The sequence below is a fragment of the Budorcas taxicolor genome, chromosome 7 (genome assembly GCF_023091745.1).
Source record: "Budorcas taxicolor isolate Tak-1 chromosome 7, Takin1.1, whole genome shotgun sequence".
NCBI classification, from domain to species: Eukaryota; Metazoa; Chordata; class Mammalia; order Artiodactyla; family Bovidae; genus Budorcas; species Budorcas taxicolor.
Genome location: NC_068916.1, coordinates 81,296,299 through 81,316,259, shown reverse-complemented (window position 1 = coordinate 81,316,259; position 19,961 = coordinate 81,296,299). Strand labels below are relative to the sequence as shown.

Below are 19,961 nucleotides of genomic sequence, written 5' to 3'. Positions count from 1 at the left end.
TCTAAGAATAAAGTAAAATTTTAAAGTTTTACTCTACATCTACATAAATTAGGAAATAAGTCCTTTAAATAATCAGCTCCTAAGCTGTTAGGAAAATGATCAAAATATTTCTAGTGTGTTGATATGAAATTTCAAGATATAATCTAGTACATTTAACTGAAGAGACAGGGATTAATGGGGCAGGGGTGGGGGTAAGGGAGCAGAAGGCTTTTAATTCTTCTTTAAAAATAACATACAAAGTAATCTAGTGTCAATTGTATAAAATCTAATCTCAAGATTAGTAGAATATTTTGTTTTCAGTATCTGAATGGTCTCTTTTCCTGTTTCTGCTATACAAAAGTGAGAGAGTAAGTTGAAAACCTATGGGAAATTATTTTATCAATAACCTGTGAAAAGTGGAATCACAGAACTAATTACTCATATCTAGCAAGTAAAAACACAAAAGAAAAAATTTTAGAAAGCAAGTTGCTTTGAAGTTTTAAACCACCCAAATTCCAAAAAGGCTACTGAATCTAAGACAAGGGTAAGAACATTAGTAATTACAAATAACGTTTAGGGTGAAGAATAAATTGTTATGACATCAAAAGGAAGCACATATGTAACACACATAAAAGAGAGAATAGTACCAAAATCAAACCTATACACACATTACTCATATTCAACATATGTCATGATTTTGCCACATTTGCTTTATCTGTCCCTGGTGTGTTTTTTCTTTGCTAATCTCATCAGTATCATTTTACACCTTAATCATAATCAAATATCCCCAACTGTCCCCCCAAAAAAGTCCTTTTACAGTTGCTTTGTTTGAGTCAGGATCAAAACAAGGTTCACGCATTACATTAGGGTATGGTTCTTGAATTTCCATTAATTTAGAGTAGTGCTATTCAAAGTGTGGTCTAAACTGGTGGCAATTCAAGCACTAATTGTAACTTACCAGCCCAAACACTGTTCTCAGTCTACAAACTCACTGTTACAGGTCAACAAGATAAATTCAGAAAAGGAAAGTAAGGACTGAGAAACTTTCATAGCAAGCTGACACTGTCAAGACATCCTAGTGCATGCTCAACAGACCCATTTCCTGAATCAGTCTCACCCTCCCATAGTAAGTCTCACATGACCTGAGCTGCACACTAGTGCACACTAGAACAACATGCTGCTTGCTGCCTCAAGGATATTTTAAAAACAAAACCCAATAAACCCTGGTTCTTAATTCTAAATAATTACAAATATAATCCTCCTCCTCACTTCTTAACCCTACCAATAACTTTATAAGGAAACTGGGTCAGTTGTCCTTTAGATTTCTAGATTTTTCTATTTGCTTCCCATAGTGTCAATTAACTTGGTCCTCTATCACTTGACTTCCTTGATTGGTTCTATTCAGGTTCATCTTTGGTGGCAAGAATATTTCATAGACTGTGGTCTATGATACATGTTATAAAACTTCAGAAAGTACATAATATCTGGATACCCTATTTTGGGGCTTTCCTGTTGGCTCAGATGGTAAAGAATCTGCCTGCAATGCAGAAGACCAAGATTTAATCCCTGGGTGGGGAAGATCCCCTGGAGAAGGGAAGGGCAACCCACTCCAATTCTTACCAGGAGAATTCCATGGACACAGGAGTCTATTGGGCAACAGTCTATGGGGTCACAAAAAGTCGGACATGACTGAGCAACTAACACTTTCACCCTATTTTCAGCAAAGCTAAGATCAATTACGAGGTAATCGATCATTATCAGGTAATGATAGCTCAATCCCTCTTTTGTAAATTCCACATTAACTTTTCATCTAATGCTTTCACCTACTGATTATTACTAATTCTTTTCATTAGGGACTGAAAAGTGGTGATTTTCTAATTGAAGTCAGTTTTCATTCCAATCCCAAAGAAGGGCAACACCAAAGAATGCTCAAACTATTGTACAATTGCACTCATTTCACATGCTAGTAAAGTTATGCTCAAACTCCTTCAAACTAGCATTCAATAGTATGTGAACCAAGAACTTCCAGATGTTCAAGCTGGATTTAGAAAAGACAGAGGAACCAGAGATCAAATTGCCAACATTTGTTGGATCAAACAGAAAGCAAGAAAATTTCAGAAAAACAACTACTTCTGCTTCATAGACTATGCTAAAGCCTTTGACTGTGTGGATCACAATAAACTGTGGAAAATTCTTAAAAAGATGGGAGTACCAGATCGCCTTGCCTGTCTCCTAAGAAACCTGTATTCGGGTCAAAGAAGTTAACAGAACGGGACATGACTCTAAAATTGGGGAAGAAGTATGACAAGGCTGTATATTGTCATCCTGCTTATTTAACTTATATGCAGAGTACATCATGCAAAATGCCAGGCTGGATGAATCACAAGCTGGAATCAAGGTTGCTGGGAGAAATATCAACAACCTTAGATATGCAGATGATACCACCCTAATGGCAGAAAGTGAAGAAGAACTAAAAAGCCTCTTGATGAAAGTGAAAGAGGAGAGTGAAAAGGCTGGCTTAAAACTCAATATTCTAAAAACTAAGATCATGGCATCTGGCCCATCACTTCATGGCCAATAGAAGTCAGAAAAGTAGAAGTAGTGACTTTTCTTCTCTTGGGCTGCAAAATCACTGTGGGTGGTGATTGCAGCCATTAAATTAAAAGACGCTTGCTCCTTGGAAGGAAAGCTATGACAAAAAGCTAGACAGCATATTAAAAAGCAGAGACATCATTTTGCCCACAAAGGTCCATCTAGTCAAAACTAAAGTTTTTCCAGTAGTCATGTATGGATGTGACGGTTGGAAAATAAAGACGGCTGAGTGCTGAAGAATTAATGCTTTGGAATCATGGTGCTGGAGAAGACTCCTGAGAGTCCTTCAGACTGCAAGGAGGTGAAACCAATCAATCCTAAAGGAAATCAACCCTGAATATTCATTGGAAGGAATTGATGGTGAAGCTGAGGCTCTAATACTTTGGTCACCCGATGTGAAGAGCAAACTCATTGGAAAAGACCCTGATGCTGGGAAAGATTGAGGGCAGAAGAAGTGGGTGACAGAGGATGAGATGATTAGATAGCATCACTGACTCAAAGGACATGAATCTGAGCAAACTCAAGAAGATAGTGAAGGACAGGGAAGCCTGTCATACTGCAGTCCCTGGGGTAACAAAGAGTTGGACATGACATAATGATTGAACAACAATTGCCCTTTTTATGTTTATTGGAATTCTGTGGGGGGCGGGGGTGCAGAAAATTTTCATTTTTCAAATTAGGCTATTTAGTTACCATGAAATATAGTTCATACAGGACATGCAGGATAAATGCTTATTTCTTTTCCTTTAACCAACAATTTTCAGACCAAGGAGTTGATGCCTTAGATACTCCCAATGGTGTCCAACGAGTTAAGTTTGGAGTCTGTTCTGCTCCTCCCTGTCTGCCTGTTTCTCCCTCTCTCTCTCTCTGTCTCATCCACTCTTTATCCCCCTTCCTTCTCTAACATTACGAGCTCATGGGTTTTTTAAATATATACAGAAATATCTTCGAGATATAGAGGGCTGGGTTCTAGACTAACACAATAAAGCAAATATCACAATACAGTGAGTCAAATTTTTTTGGTCTCCCAGTGTATATAAAAGTTATGTTTATACTATACTGTAGACTATTAAGTGAGCAATAGCATTAAGTATAAAAACACAATATATAAACAAAAAATACTTCATTGCTAAAAAATGCTAACCATCATCTAAGCCTTCAGCAAGTCATAATCATTTTGCTGGTGGAGTATCTTGCCTTTATGTTGATGGCTGCTGACTCATGATGGTGGTGGTTGCTGAAGGTTGGGATGGTTGTAGCAGTTTCTTTAAATAAGACAACAATGAAGTCTACCACATCAATTGACTCTTTCACCAATTATTCCTCAGTAGCATGCAATGCTGTCTGATAGCATTTTACCCATTCCCTGGTGGTCCAGTGATATGACTCCATGCTTTCAGGTTCATTACCCAAGTGCAGGATCCTACAAGCTGCACAGTGTGGCCAAAAAAATAAAAATAAAGAAATAAATTGGAGTCTGTCTTCACAAACCCTGCTACTGCTTTATCAACTAAGTTTATATAATATTCTAAATATTTTGTTGTCAGTTCTTCACAGAATCTTCACCACAAGTAAATTCTATCTCAAGAAACCACTTTATTTGCTCATCCATAAGAAGCAACTCCTCATCTTTTCAAGTTTTATCATAAGACTCCAGCAAGTGAGTCACATCTTCAGGCTCCACTTCTAACTCCAGTTCTCTTGCTATTTCTACCATATCTGCAGTAACTTCCTCTACTGAAGTCTTAAACCCCTCAAAGTCATCCATGAGGATTGGAATGAACTTCTTCCAAATTCCTGTTAATGTTGACATTTTGATTTCTTCCAATGAATCACAAATGTTCTTCATGGCATCTAGAATGGTAAATCCTTTCCAGAAGGCTTTCAGTTGACTTTGACCAGATTCACCCAGAGTCACTATTACAGTCTTATGAAATGTATTTCTTACAAAATGAGACTTGAAAGTTGAAAATACTCCTTGATCCATGGGCCACAGAATAGATGTTGTATTAGTAAGCATAAAAACAATTTTAATCTTGTGTACATCTCCCTCAGAGCTCTTGGGTAACTCTAGGTATGTAGTCAATGAGCAGTACTATTTTCAATCAATCTTTTTTTCTGAATGGTATGTCTCAACAGTGGGCTTAATATGTTGAGATGCTATAAATAGATGTGCTGTCATCCAGGATTTTTTGATCCAGTTATAGAAAATGGGTAGAGTAGATTTAGCATATCTTAAAGGACCCTAAGATTTGCAGAATGATAAATGAACACTGGCTTCAACTTAAAGTCATCAGCTGCACTGAAGTGAAGTGAAGTCGCTCAGTCGTGTCCGACTCTTGGCGACCCCATGGACCATAGCTTACCAGGCTTCTCCATCCATGGGATTTTCCAGGCAAGGGTACTGGAGTGGGTTGCCATTTCCTTCTCCAGGGGGTCTTCCTGACACAGGAATCGAACCCAGGTCTCCTGCATTGCAGGCAGATGCTTTATCCTCTGAGCCACCAGGGAACCAACAAAAGATCCGGTCAGTCTGTTCTCTGAAGCTCTGAAGCCAGGCATTGACTTCTCCTCTCTAGCTATAAAGTCCTAGATGGCATCTTCTTTCAATAGAAGACTGTTTTGTCTACACTGAAAATTTGCTGTTTAGTGTAGTCACCTTCATTAATGACCTTAGCTAGATTTAGATAACCTGCGGCAGCTTCTACATCAACACTTGCTGTTTCACCTTGCACTTTTATGTTATGGAAATAGTTTCTTTCCTGAAACCTCATGAGTGAAACTCTGTCAAGCTTCAAACTTTTCCTCTGCAACTTCCTCACCTTTCTCAGCCTGTAAAGAATTGAAGAGTTAGAGCCTTGCTCTGGATTAGGTTTCAGCTTATGGGAAGTTGTGGCTAGTTTGATCTTCCCAACCACTAAAGCTTCCTCCTTAGAGAAAAGCAGTTTCACTTTCTTACTGTTCATGTCTTCACTGGAGTAGCACATTTGATTTCCTTCAGGAGCTTCTCCTTTGCATCTACAGCTTGGCTAACTGTTTGGTGCAAGAGGCCTAAATTTTGACCTGTCTCAGTTTTTGATATGCCTTCTTCACTAAGCTTAATCATTTCCAGTTTCTGATTTAAAGTGAGGCAATGCTTACTTTCACTTGAACACTTAAAGGCCATTGTAACGTTGTTAATTGGTCTAATTTCAATATTGCAATGTCTCAGGGAATAGGGAGGCCTGAGGAGAGGGACAGAGATAGGGCAATGGCCAGTGAGTGGAGCAGTTAGGACACACACATTTATTAAGTTCACTGTTAACGGGTAGGGTTCATGATACTCCAAAATAATCACAACACTAAAAGCTCACTGATCACAGATCACCATAACAAATATAATAATAATGAAAAAATGTGAAATACGGTGAAGATTATTGAAATGTGACATAGAGACATGAAGTTAGCAGAGGCTGTTGAAAAAATGGCACTGATAGATTTGCTCGACACAGGGTTGCCACAGACCTTCAATTTGTAAAACATACAATATCTACAAAGTGCAATAAAACAAGGTAACCCTTTAATGGGTTTCAAACAATTGCATTCATTGCTATTTACCATCTTCTGCTCCCCTTTCTTATTGTAGAAAATTCAGAATAACGTATCAGTGCACTGTGCTGTGCTTAGTTGTGTCCGACTCTTTGCAACCCCATGAACTGTGGCCCTCCCGGCTCCTCTGTCTATGGGGATTCTCCAGGTAAGAATACTGCAGTCGGTTGCCATGCCCTCCTCCAGGGGAATCTTCCCAACCCAAGTCTCCTGTACTGCAGGTGGGTTATTTACCATCTGAGCCACCAGGGAAGCCCAAGAATACTGAATGGGTAGCCTATTCCTTCTCCTGGTGATCTTCCTGACCCAGGAATCAAACCAGGGTCTCTTGCATTGCAGGGGATTCTTTACCAGCTGAGCTACCAGGTAAGCCCCAATATATCAATACTACAGTATATAGTTTTCTGAAAACCTAACTAGAATTTCATTCAGATCAATCCAGTATACTTGGTGCTAATAGACTTTCATAAAGTTTTCTGAAAACCTAACTACAATTTCATTCATAGCATTATTTATCTAACAAAAGACACTGAAAATTTCAATCAACCACCTAAAAATGATAATCATACAATAACTGTCCACATGCCAGAAACTATGCTGAACTTTTAGAATGCAAATCTCATTTAATCCACACAACAGCCATGTTAGGTATTATTGTTATTCCTATTTTATAGGTAAAGAAAATGAAATTCAGCTACATTAAGTATATTGTCTAAAATCCAGCTAGTAGAGGACTACGGTAAAGGAAATAATGGTAGAGCAAGGATTTGTACTCAGGTCTATCTAACTCTGAAGCCTATGATTTTAACCACTATCTTTAATATCTGATACACCATCACATTAAACAATGGCTCTTAGGAAGAGTGTACCAACCTTCTGAGGGGTTTGGAGATGCTAAGAGTAGGAAAACAAGAAGAGTCCTGACCAAATGCCAATAGAATTAAGTCCCACCAAAAAAACACTGATTTAGAAGCATTCTCCTTAATCTGCATACCTCCAGATAAAAAAACTAGGACATTTTGACTATTTTAAGAAATTTCTTTCTTTTAAAATTTTAAATTATTTATATGTTTCATTTACACTGCTTTTCTCATGAACTCTGCAGAAATAATGATATTTTGCCTTACCTAAAATGTTGAATTATACCAATTCTCTAAATATTAAAAGATAAAATGGGTGGTACCAAAGTGGTTTATGAACAAACCTGAAAATATGAGTGACAGTATACATACTCTTTAAAGAAGTCTCTTTATATAGGGATAAACAAAGTTCTTTTTAAAAACGAGGGGCAAGAAGGGGCAGAGAGAGGCACTAAAAAGTTATATAAGAAACCTTTTGGGGATGATAGATATGCTCACTCTCATGACTGTGGTGAAGGTTCAAGGTCTGTACATACGTCAAAACTTATCAAATTTTACACTTTAAATATGTGTAGCTTATTGTTTGTCAATTATATACCAATACAACTACTTTTAATATAAAAATTAATTTCTGGAGCATAAAAAGTAAAAGTTTAAGTATTGTTTCCAAACAGTTCCACAAAGCCTGAGATGTAATAAGGATGGAAGGTTTAAAGGAGATAATGAAGTAACCGATTCACAATTTCCTTCTTAAATAGGGTATAGGACTGCAGAAATTAAGTAGCAAAAATACTAACATTTTAAAATACAGTAGAGAAGGATCTCTTTGCCTGGAGTCCTTTATCCCAATTCAGATCAACAGTATGCATTGAGGCAAGGTGAGAAACCAGTCAACACCAGGCAGACACCCAATCCCAGAAGTCACCCACTGGACACACAGAGCCATGGCATGTGGGTTCAGTCCTCACTGTCTTTGAAAAGTATCTTTTTAAATTAGTTGTCAACATTTAAAAATTTAGATATTACTCTAAATCTTTTTTACTTTTCTTGGAAGATTTGGCAAACTCCTGTCCTCAGGCCAAGCACTCTGGTCAGCCATAGGCCCCGACTCAGACAGAGTCCACATTGTCTTGGCCCTAGCAGCTTGACCCAGTTACATTACCCCACCAGGTCTTCACAGACTCTTGAGTTTGCAATCCTTACCTTAAGGCTGTAAAGATTTTCTCTGATGAATGTTTTAGGGCTTTTTTGATAGTATCTATAGGCTCATGCCCACATTAAAGAGAATAGTCCTTAATTAGAGGCGTAATTCTCACTCCAAAGGGTAGGCAGCTTTTCTAACTCAGCAGGGAAGTGGCAGCAAACAAGAAACTAGACTTAGCCATACCCATCCTTGAAGTAGAGGCAAGGCCAAGAATAAAAACAAATCCTGGAAACCGCCTCTTATGGCACTACTTTCAACAAATTCAGAGAAGAAACTTCTGACATATAATCCCCTCCCCCTGGAGATCTTCCCCAAAGCCCCCCAACACACAAACATACACACACACACACACAACTTCCTCTCTAACTTTCCCCTCCCCCACTCTACTAGGTCCCTGAAATGGTACAGGAATCTATTATTCAGCCTCCAGCTTAAGATAAAAGAAGAAAATCTTTTCTTTTTTTTTTTAAACCTAATGAAAAGGGAAAGTTCCCAAAGTATAATCACACAAATTATTACAGTATAAAATGGGTCAGAAACCTATTCTCATCCAATGAATAAACATCCAACATTTTAACCATTATATATCAGAAGCATTAACATTAAAATCAGGAAGAAGACAAAGAGATCTGTTATTACTATTAACAGTTTTCTACGCGATTCATAAAAATAATAGAGAGAAATATTACAAAGAAGTCAAGAAAAAACTCATTTGTAGATAGCCTCATTCTACTCAGAATACACAACAGAAATTACTGAAAATTTATGAAAATTAGGAGAATTTAGTAAGATGAATGGTTATAAAAGTAATATATAAAAATTAGTAGTTCCTTTATATGTTGATAATAATCATAGAAGAAATAAGATTAGAAATTCAAACATAACAGAAAGCAAAATTATAAAATACTCAGCACCAAAAATAATAAAAGGTGCTATTAAGATCATATTATCCTAGACTGAGAGACACCTTAAGGGTTTATGAACTGTCCCATCATTAACTTAGAGAGTAGGGCTGGAATCTACCACAAGAAATTGACTCTACACTTCTGAACCCTGACATGAACCCCCTGCCAAAGCTTAGCTGACATACCACCCAAGAGGAAATCATGGCTTCTCTCCCCAGTGACAATCTGAAGCTGATCAAGACTTGCATTTCCCTGGCCTCTAGTTCTGAATCATAAGAATCAGCTCAAAAATATTCACATTTCTCAGATTTCATACATGAAACAGAGCTAATCAACAGAGACACAAGATTTCACCACTTTTTCACAAATCAGATAAAACATCAAATAGAAAAAACTTATTCTCTAAAAAAGGGATTTCAAAGACCTCTTAAAGAGCTTTAGGCAGAAAATCTTACTAAATATATGTGTGGAAATTAATGAGTATATATACTTTTTACGTTGCTATTAATATTACTAAATAGAACCAAAAGAAAGAATGTTTTGGAATTGTGTTTATATTATTAAGAAATTCCCAAAGATACAGTCCTCCAAAGCTATGGTTTTTCCAGTGGTCATGTATGGATGTGAGAGCTGGACTATAAAGAAAGCTGAGCTCCAAAGAGCTGATGCTTTTGAACTGTAGTGTTGGAAAAGACTCTTGAGAGTCTCTTGGACTGCAAGGAGATGAAACCAGTCAATCCTAAAGGAAATCAGTCCTGAATATTCATTGGAAGGACTGATGCTAAAGCTGAAACTCCAATACGTTGGCCACCTGATGCAAAGAACTGACTCATTGATGCTGGGAAAGATTGAAGCGGGAGGAGAAGGGGATGACAGAGGACGAGATGGTTGGATGGCATCACTGACTCAATGGACATGAGTTTGAGTAAGCTCCAGGAGTTGGTGATGGACAGGGAAGCCTGGAGTGCTGCAGTCCATGGGGTCGCAAAGAGCTGGACACAACTGAACAACTGAACTGAACTGAACAGTCCTCCATAATTCAGAATTTGTGATTATTTGACCATGGTTTGATGTCTGGATTATCTTTTCACTCTCTGGACAAAAGTAGTTTCTAAAGAAAATATAATAGTATAAACAAATGGTTTGAAGCACCACAGAAGCATCTGTTTACATTTAGATAATTAATATGCTAAGCACTCTTATCTATTAAATTAAAGCAGGTCATCTAAGGACTTTTCTAGAAAATACTTCATTAGCCTAATTATAATGAGTATATATAGCTAAAGTAATAAAACGGACATCTGTTTTAAAACATTCTTCAATTTAAGCCTTTTACTAAATCAAACTAGCTTTCATACATTACTTTCAATTACTCAGGTTTTAAGTGGGGAAAAATAAAAACTTCTATCGAAATAAAAAATAAAATTCTTACCTTTGAAGCTCTCCATTCCCAACCATCACCTATCTTCTGTGAATGTTTAATGAATTCTGCACAATAATGCTGGAATGTTTTTTCTCCAAAGAACTCATCTTCTTCCATACTAAATGAGAACTGAAATATAAAAACTAAGTATTAACATCAGCTGTGGAATGAATACAGAAAGGAATTCTGCTAATTCATGTATTTCTTTAAACAAACCAAAATTTGGCATGTACATTGGAAAATAACCCCAGAGCCATTCCAAAAAAAAACAAAAACAAAAACAGTGTTTTGTTTCCATCTTTCTCTCCCTATCCCCATCTTTTAATCAGGAAGAAAATGTGATCAACATGAAAACTCAAAACCTAGTTTTTGAGTTGTAACAAATACCTATCTATGGTTCAAAAAGTCTAGTTTGTCCATAAATTTAGTTTCAAGTGTTTATATTATTTCCCTTCTAAGTTAATGCTTCCAAACAACCTCCTCAGATTTCCTTCTCTATCTACCACCTTCAGTTCAGTTCAGTTCAGTTGCTCAGTCGTGTCCGACTCTTTGCAATCCCATGAATCACAGCACGCCAGGCCTCCCTGTCCATTACCAACTCCCGGAGTTCACTCAGACTCGCATCCATCGAGTCATTGATGCCATCCAGCCATCTCATCCTCTGTCGTCCCGTTCTCCTCCTGCCCCCAATCCCTCCCAGCATCAGAGTCTTTTCCAATGAGTCAACTCTTCGCATGAGGTGGCCAAAGTACTGGAGCTTCAGCTTTAGCATCATTCCTTCCAAAGAAATCCCAGGGTTGATCTCCTTCAGAATGGACTGGTTGGATCTCCTTGCAGTCCAAGGGACTCTCAAGAGTCTTCTCCAACACCACACTTCAAAAGCAGCAATTCTTCAGCGCTCAGCCTTCTTCACAGTCCAATTCTCACATCCATACATGACCACAGGAAAAACCATAGCCTTGACTAGACAGACCTTAGTCGGCAAAGTAATGTCTCTGCTCTTGAATATACTGTCTAGGTTGGTCATAACTTTTCTTCCAAGGAGTAAGCCTCTTTTAATTTCATGGCTGCAGTCACCATCTGCAGTGATTTTGGAGTCCAAAAAAATAAAGTCTGACAGTGTTTCCACTGTTTCCCCATCTATTTCCCATGAAGTGATGTCATGATTTCATTTTCTGAATGTTGGGCTTCAGGCCAACTTTTTCACTCTCCACTTTCACTTTCATCAAGAGGCTTTTTAGTTCCTCTTCACTTTCTGCCATAAGCGTGGTGTTATCTGCATATCTGAGGTTATTGATATTTCTCCTGGCAATCTTGATTCCAGCTTGTGTTTCTTCCAGTCCAGCGTTTCTCATGATGTACTCTGCATATAAGTTAAATAAGCAGGGTGACAATATACAGCCTTGATGCACTCCTTTACCTATTTGGAACAAGTCTGTTGTTCCATGTCTATTTCTAACTGTTGCTTCCTGACCTGCATACAGAGGCAGATCAGGTGGTCTGGTATTCCTATCTCTCTCAGAATTTTCCACAGTTTATTGTGATCCACACAGTCAAAGGCTTTGGCATAGGCAATAAAGCAGAAATAGATGTTTTTCTGAAACTCTCTTGCTTTTTCCATGATCCAGCGGATGTTGGCAATTTGATCTCTGGTTCCTCTGCCTTTTCTAAAACCAGCTTGAACATCTGGAAGTTCACGGTTCATGTATTGCGGAAGCCTGGCTTGGAGAATTTTGAGCATTACTTTACTAGTGTGTGAGATGAGTGCAATTGTGCAGTAGTTTGAGCATTCTTTGGCATTGCCTTTCTTTGGGATTGGAATGAAAACTGACCTTTTCCAGTCCTGTGGCCACTGCTGAGTTTACCAAATGTGCTGGCATATTGAGTGCAGCACTTTCACAGCATCATCTTTCAGGATTTGAAACAGCTCAACTGGAATTCCATCACCTCCACTAGCTTTGTTCATAGTGATGCTTTCCAAGGCCCACTTGACTTCACATTCCAGGATGTCTGGCTCTAGATTAGTGATCACACCATCATGATTATCTGGGTCGTGAAGATCTTTTTTGTACAGTTCTTCTGTGTATTCTTGCCACCTCTTCTTAATATCTTCTGCTTCTGTTAGGTCCAGACCATTTCTATCCTTTATCGAGCCCATCTTTGCATGAAATGTTCCCTTATTATCTCTAATTTTCTTGAAGAGATCTCTAATCTTTCCCATTCTGTTCTTTTCCTCTATTTCTTTGCACTGATCGCTGAAGAAGGCTTTCTTATCTCTTCTTACTATTCTTTGGAACTCTGCATTCAGATGCTTATATCTTTCCTTTTCTCCTTTGCTTTTCACCTCTCTTCTTTTCATAGCTATTTGTAAGGCCTCCCCAGACAGCCATTTTGCTTTTTTGCATTTCTTTTCCATGGGGATGGTCTTGATCCCTGTCTCCTGTACAATGTCACGAACCTCATTCCACAATTCATCAGGCACTCCATCTATCAGATCTAGGCCCTTAAATCTGTTTCTCACTTCCACTGTATCATCATAAGGGATTTGATTGAGGTCATACCTGAATGGTCTAGTGGTTTTCCCTACTTTCTTCAATTTGAGTCTGAATTTGGCAATAAGGAGTTCATGATCTGAGCCACAGTCAGCTCCCAGTCTTGTTTTTGCTGACTGTATAGAGCTTCTCCATCTTTGGCTGCAAAGAATGTAATCAATCTGATTTCGGTGTTGACCATCTGGGGATGTCCATGTGTAGAGTCTTCTCTTGTGTTGTTGGAAGAGGGTGTTTGCTATGACCAGTGCATTTTCTTGGCAAAACTCTATTAGTCTTTGCCCTGCTTCATTCCGCATTCCAAGGCCAAATTTGCCTGTTACTCCAGGTGTTTCTTGACTTCCTACGTTTGCATTCCAGTCCCCTAGAATGAAAAGGACATCTTTTTTGGGTGTTAGTTCTACAAGGTCTTGTAGGTCTTCATGAAACCATTCAACTTCAGCTTCTTCAGCGTTACTGGTTGGGGCATAGACTTGGATAACTGTGATATTGAACGGTTTGCCTTGGAGACAAACAGAGATCATTCTGTCGTTTTTGAGATTGCATCCAAGTACTGCATTTCGGACTCTTTTGTTGACCATGATGGCTACTCCATTTCTTCTGAGAGATTCCTGCCCACAGTAGTAGATATAATGGTCATCTGAGTTAAATTCACCCATTCCAGTCCATTTTAGTTCGCTGATTCCTAGAATGTCGACGTTCATTCTTGCCATCTCTTGTTTGAGCTCTTATATAAACAGCATGACAGCGATTAGTGTAGCGGGGCCATTCTTTCCACTTTATTCAAGTTCAACTCACTAACAAATGATGTTTCAAAGCCTAAAGTAACTGTTTCACAAGGTGTAAGGTTATGATCACCTAATTATCTACTTGATTGATTCAGCAAATGTGACAAATCAAGGATTATCCATATATTTGTCACATAAATCTGTCCAAAACATGAAATACTGGTTATAGAAAGAAAACTTTAGCGCATCTGAAAGGAAACTCACAGATTATATAGTTCAAGTCTCCTAATGAGAAAAGTTGGACCAAGTGAATGCCTACATTTTCTTTGTTAGTGATAAGCATTATCAGACAATTTAGCACTTGGTAACTGCTTACTGTATTAGGTACTTATGCTGGACACTTCACATTCCCACTTAATCCTCACACAACCCAATGGCTGTTGCTATCCTCATTCCTCAAAAGAAAAAGGGAAAGTAATCTGTTCAAGAATGTAGTTGTTGTTTAGTCAGTCATCATATCCAACTTTTTTGCAACCCCACAGACTGTCGCCCACCAGCGTACCATGCCCACGGTATTTTCCAGGCAAAAATACTGGAGTGGGTTGCCATTTCCTTCTCCTGGGGATCTCCCAGAACCAGGGATCGAACCTGCATCTCCTGCATTGGCAGGTGGATTCTTTACCATTGAGCCGCCAGGGAATCCCAAGAATATAAATGAGGAAAACTCAAAGATACAAATGAAGAAAGCTTCAAACCCCAGTTTGACTCCAGGGCTAAAGATCTATCTATACTAGCTGATTCCCAGTACAGCGTTCTTTCTGATTATTCAAATTTACTATGACCTACATAAGAATTTGTTCATTCATCCAGTATATACATATCAAATTTCTACTAAGTAGTAGGCACCATGCATAGACAAAGGTTAGAATACACAAAAATGAAAAAATATATAATCCTTGCCCTGTAAGAACTTATCTTGCAATGAAGGAGATAACCGGTAATAATAATTACAGTAGAAAATTTCTTAACCAAGCACCACTCAAACTGCCAGATTAAATGACACAATGTCTACTCCCTCTATAAAACACTGACTACAGCATGCTTATTATGAAGCGTCTCTGCTCCTATCAGTTGAGTGTAAAGTTCACAAACCACATTCATGTATCATAAATACATACTTTAAGTGAGTGGCCAAGTGAAGTCGCTCAGTCATGTTCAACTCTTTGCGGCCCCATGAACTGTAGCCCACCAGGCAAGAATACTGGAGTGGGTTGCCTTTTCCTTCTCCAGGGGGTCTTCCCGACCCAGGGATCGAACCTGGGTCTCCCACATTGGAGGCAGACGCTTTAACCTCTGAGCCACCAGGGAAGCCTTCTTTAATGCAACACAAACCAAATCAGTAAAATGTAAGTCAAAAAAGATTACTATTATTTCTATGATGTAGACTTTATAAAGACTTGGAAAGACGATAAAGGCAAGTCTTTATATGAAAACATATACTACTGAACTACTTATAGGCAATACAACTGAAAAGACTGACTGAGGGGAAAAAAATCATACAAACCAGGATTCTGCATTCAGACTGTTGCACAAGTGGCTTATGTTCTTTCTTTTAAACCCAAATGAGAAATTTAGAGAATGCATTCCACATTCAGTATAATTAAGAATAAACAATGAATTCCAATCAAGTACCCATATTCAAAGAAAATGCCTTGGTAATACATAGGAAAACTGGCAAATGAATATATTTATATGTTTTAAGTTGAAATAAAATGTTTTAAGTACATAAGTATAATTTTTCTAATTCTAGCTTTAATCAAATTTTTGAATTAAGAGCTCACCTCTCAATTCTGATAGCACTGGAAAAAAGGACTTCAAGTTAAAGTATACAATGGAACAATGCACAGATTATGGTAGGCACAAGAAGAGTCCCTAACAAAGAGGGGAAGGTGTGGGAAAGTGTGGGGTGGGAGTGGAGTTGAATCTGTAAGATATATAGGAGTTTTTGCAGGGTAACTGTCAGTGAGTGAATCCCAGGGATTGGAAGAGTGGTCCACGCAGGAAGGATGGTGTGAACCAAGTAAGGAAGGGTGTAAAGAACTGCAAGTTTGATGCCACCAACATGATAAGGTAAATATACGAAGAGGGACTTCCCTGGTGGTCCAGTGGCTAAGACTCTGCATTCCCAATGCAAGGGGCCTGGGTTTGATTCCTGGTCAGGAAACTAGATCCTACATGTTGCAACTGAAAAAAGATCCTGCATGTCACAACTAAGACCCAGCACAACCAAATAAACAAAAATATTTTGTTTTGAAGAGATAGGCAGAGAGTAAGGGATGATAGAGATAGTCAAATCCTATGCAAGTTAAATTTGTCTGCACTAACTAATGGAGCAGAAATGGATGGGAAGGGCCTCAAAGATACTAGATAGAATAGTAATGAACTTCCTGAGAGGAGGCTTGTGTGCCATGCCAGAGTTTGAACCATTTCCATAGGAAACAGAGAATCAGAAGCTGGAGTTGAAAAGTCAGAACAGTATTGGTGGTTGGGCTTCCCTTGTGGCTCAGCTGGTAAGGAATTCGCCTGCAGTGTGGGAGACCTGGGTTCAATCTCTGGGTTGGGAAGATCCTATGGAAAAGGGATAGGCTACCCACTCCAGCACTCTGGCCTAGAGAATTCCATAGACTCTATAGTCCATGGGGTCTCAAAAAGTCAGACACAACTGAGCAACTTTCACTTCCACATTCCATGGTGTATGTATCTAAAGGGCACAGCTTGAGGGCAAGGAGGAGAGTTAGAAGCTGTTACAGAGGTCTATGACAGGTCATGAGGAGCTAAACCCAGGCAATGAAAGGGAGCAGAAAGAATTGTTGTTTTAGTTGCTGAGTCATGTCTGACTCTCTTGTGACCCTATTACACCATAGCCCACCAGGTTCCTCGGTCTATGGGACTTTCTGGGCAAGATTACTGGAGTGGGTTGCCAGTCCCGGCTCCAAGGGATCTTCCTGACCTAGGGATCGAACCTGCATCTCCATATCTCCTGCACTGCAGGTGGATTCTCTACGACTGAGCCACAATGGGGAAGCCCCGCAGAAAGAATACGTATCTTAAATTATGGAGAGAGGCCAAGATGAACTTAAAAGATCTGAAATTCATTTGTTTAAAAGAGACAAATGAAACCATGAGAGTAAATATTGCAAGCTGGAATGCATATGGCAGATTCTTAATATGGCTTCTGGTGGATTATGAAATTTTACACTAAATTGTGTATGTATACTCCTACCTATATTTTGAAAAGGAAAGATTCTAGAATTTTCAACAGATTTCTTGAGGAGTCTTAACCAAAAAGTTAGCAACCTCTCTGCATAGTGAAAAGAGCAGTGGGTTGAGAAAGAAACCTTCAGAGCAGCAGCACTTAAGGGACCTATAGAGGCAGAAGAATAAACACAAGAGCTAGAGAATAAGGAATGAGGCATTAGGAGATGCCAGGAAGAGCAATGCCACAGAGCCAGAGAATAAAGCTTTCAAGGGAGTAGAGAATAACTAACAAAGAACCAACACTGTCAAAAGAAAAGAGAGACTCATTAAGAAAAGGGCTGAAAACATGTATGGAGCTTCACAATGAAGCAGTCATTGATGCTTTGGTGAGCAGTTTCAGCAATGGTAGAGAAAGCAGGCTGTGATGGGCTGAGGAAAAAACTACACATGCAGAAATAAGCAAAAAACTTGTAGACTACTTTTCAAAAAATTTGACTGGAAAGTAGATACAAATGGTAACCGAAGCAGTACATAGGCTTAAGGGAGGATATTGTTTTTCCTAAGAAAGGAGATAAGAATATATGTTTAAGCTGAACAAAGGGTGTTGGAGAGAGGGAAAAGTTGAAAATACCAAATAGAGAAAGGGACTGATGAAGCAATATCCTAAAGGGGCTGGGAGGAGATATAGTCATCAGTACCGGAGGATGGATATGAGTAACACGACACTCCTTGCAATTGGAGGAAAGGCATTTGAGGATAAATATTAAGGAAGACAAAGTCTGATGATCACAAGATTTTCAGATACAGGAGTAGAGAACAGTGACGTGTTTGAGGAAGCAAGTATAGATTAGGAATTGCTAGTGAAGAAGATGAGAGGACAGCATTTAAAGATGAGCAGACACAAGGGAAGGCACAGCACAGGTTGGGAGCCTGAATTTGTAGTACAGCATTCTAAGAGGATTGTGGTTGCCTTCAGCAGTGCTCAGCTCAGCTCCCCTTGTCAGAACCAGCAGAGAGGGTTGCACTGACTACACATAAAGCTGAGTTTCACTGGCTGAGTCAGTGAAAGGATAAGGGTAAAAGAAGGAACAGAATATGCTATTGAGAACAACAGTTCAAAGGTCCAGATTATGTAAAAAAAAGAAAAAATGCTGAGAAGGGGCTGGGAAAATATGGCAGTATCAAGAAATATTACATATGAAAGATGGTGAAGAACAACTGCAGTGAAAGGAAGGAAATGAAAGAATGGGAAGACTATGAGAGTTAGAACTTGAGAAGGTCTCAGCTGTGGCCATGGAAGTTAAATATATACAGTAGCTTGGAAATGAAGGTCACTGGAGCTCAGGAAGTTTAAAGAACTATAAGACATAATGTTTGCTGTCTTCCACACAGACACTTAAGTCACTTAGGATTATTATGAGAGCTATCAGGAACAGAGAGCTCTTTTAAAAATATGGAAGTTCAACTAAGAGATTTAGAAATGACAACGGGCAAATGGTAGAAGACAGCAGAGCACAGAGGTGGTAAGTGTAGTATACAACACCAAGACCATCAAGAATAATCACTAATAAACCAATACCTTTGTTTACGATAGCGAGAACACAGCCTTGGATTCCTTCTCAAGATGGCGCTCAAGGCAGCCACTACCAGTGATACAGACAGCATGTGAGAAAAAAAGACTACCCTGTCGTATCTGGTAGAGCTGAATTTCATGAGCCTCAAAGTAGCAGGACTATTTCCATGATGTTGAAGAAGTAACCTAAAATTGGCTCTGCAGAAGTGGGGGTTACTAGCAATCTCAATACCCTGAGCCTTGCAGGGTGGAAGAAAAAGCAGCCTCCATTCAAAGAGGGTTTTTGGTTTTTTTGTTGTTTATAAGTCAAGTTTCCTTGAAAACAACTTGGTGGAAGCACTAACCTGCGCAGATGTTAACATCACATAAGATACGTGTAGAAACACTATATCCACGTGCCACTCCCACCCTGGAGATTCATAAGGCACACTGTGTGAGGAAACTAATAACTCAGGGTTTCCCAACTCTTTTGACCACAAAATTCCTTTTCTTGGTAACATTTTTTAACACCTTACTCCACCGAACGTAATAAAGGAAATAATGGATGAAGGGTTTAGGTTTTTTGTTTGTTGGTTGGTTTTCTAACTGTGGATGTGTGCTCCTGAGGTCACAGTGGAAAATCTGAGAGGAACAGGGCAACAGTGGGAGAACAGGTTTGGGAAGAGAAAGCACCAAGTACAGGAATATAAGTACAGTAGAGTCGATAAGCTGAAGGGGCTTCAATGAAGGCAGTCAAATGTTTCAAGGATATAAGTGAGATCTCCAGTTTACATGCAAAATTCTGGTTAACAAGCTGTTTCAGTGCACATATAAATTGAGAAAGTGACATCTAAAAAGTCTGTAAAAGGAAGAACAGAAGCTAACTTAGCAAAAGGAGGAGGTAAAGGAAACAGAATGTGCAAAAACCCAAGAAGTTCTTGTAACTGAAAAACTCTTGTGTAACTGAATTAGAGGTAGAGAAAGTTCAGTTCAGTTCAGTCGCTCAGTCGTGTCCGACTCTTTGCGGCCCCATGAATCACAGCACGCCAGGCCTCCCTGTCCATCACCATCTCCCGGAGTTCACTCAGACTCACGTCCATCGAGTCGGTGATGCCATCCAGCCATCTCATCCTCGGTCGTCCCCTTCTCCTCCTGCCCCCAATCTCTCCAAGCATCAGAGTCTTTTCCAATGAGTCAACTCTTCGCATGAGGTGGCCAAAGTACTGGAGCTTCAGCTTTAGCATCATTCCTTCCAAAGAAATCCCAGGGTTGATCTCCTTCAGAATGGACTGGTTGGATCTCCTTGCAGTCCAAGGGACCCTC

The 19,961-nt window shown here is 39.1% G+C and overlaps 1 protein-coding gene across 1 annotated transcript in view; it reads right to left on the bottom strand.

Annotated features, from left to right (window-relative positions):
• Positions 1-19,961, bottom strand: part of ATG10 (autophagy related 10) — a 272,173-nt gene that overhangs the window by 241,122 nt on the left and 11,090 nt on the right. The window contains exon 2 of the mRNA XM_052644059.1: positions 10,561-10,680. Coding sequence (XP_052500019.1) covers positions 10,561-10,668 — 108 coding nt within the window. The 5' untranslated portion in view covers positions 10,669-10,680. The remainder of the gene's footprint in view (positions 1-10,560; positions 10,681-19,961) is intronic.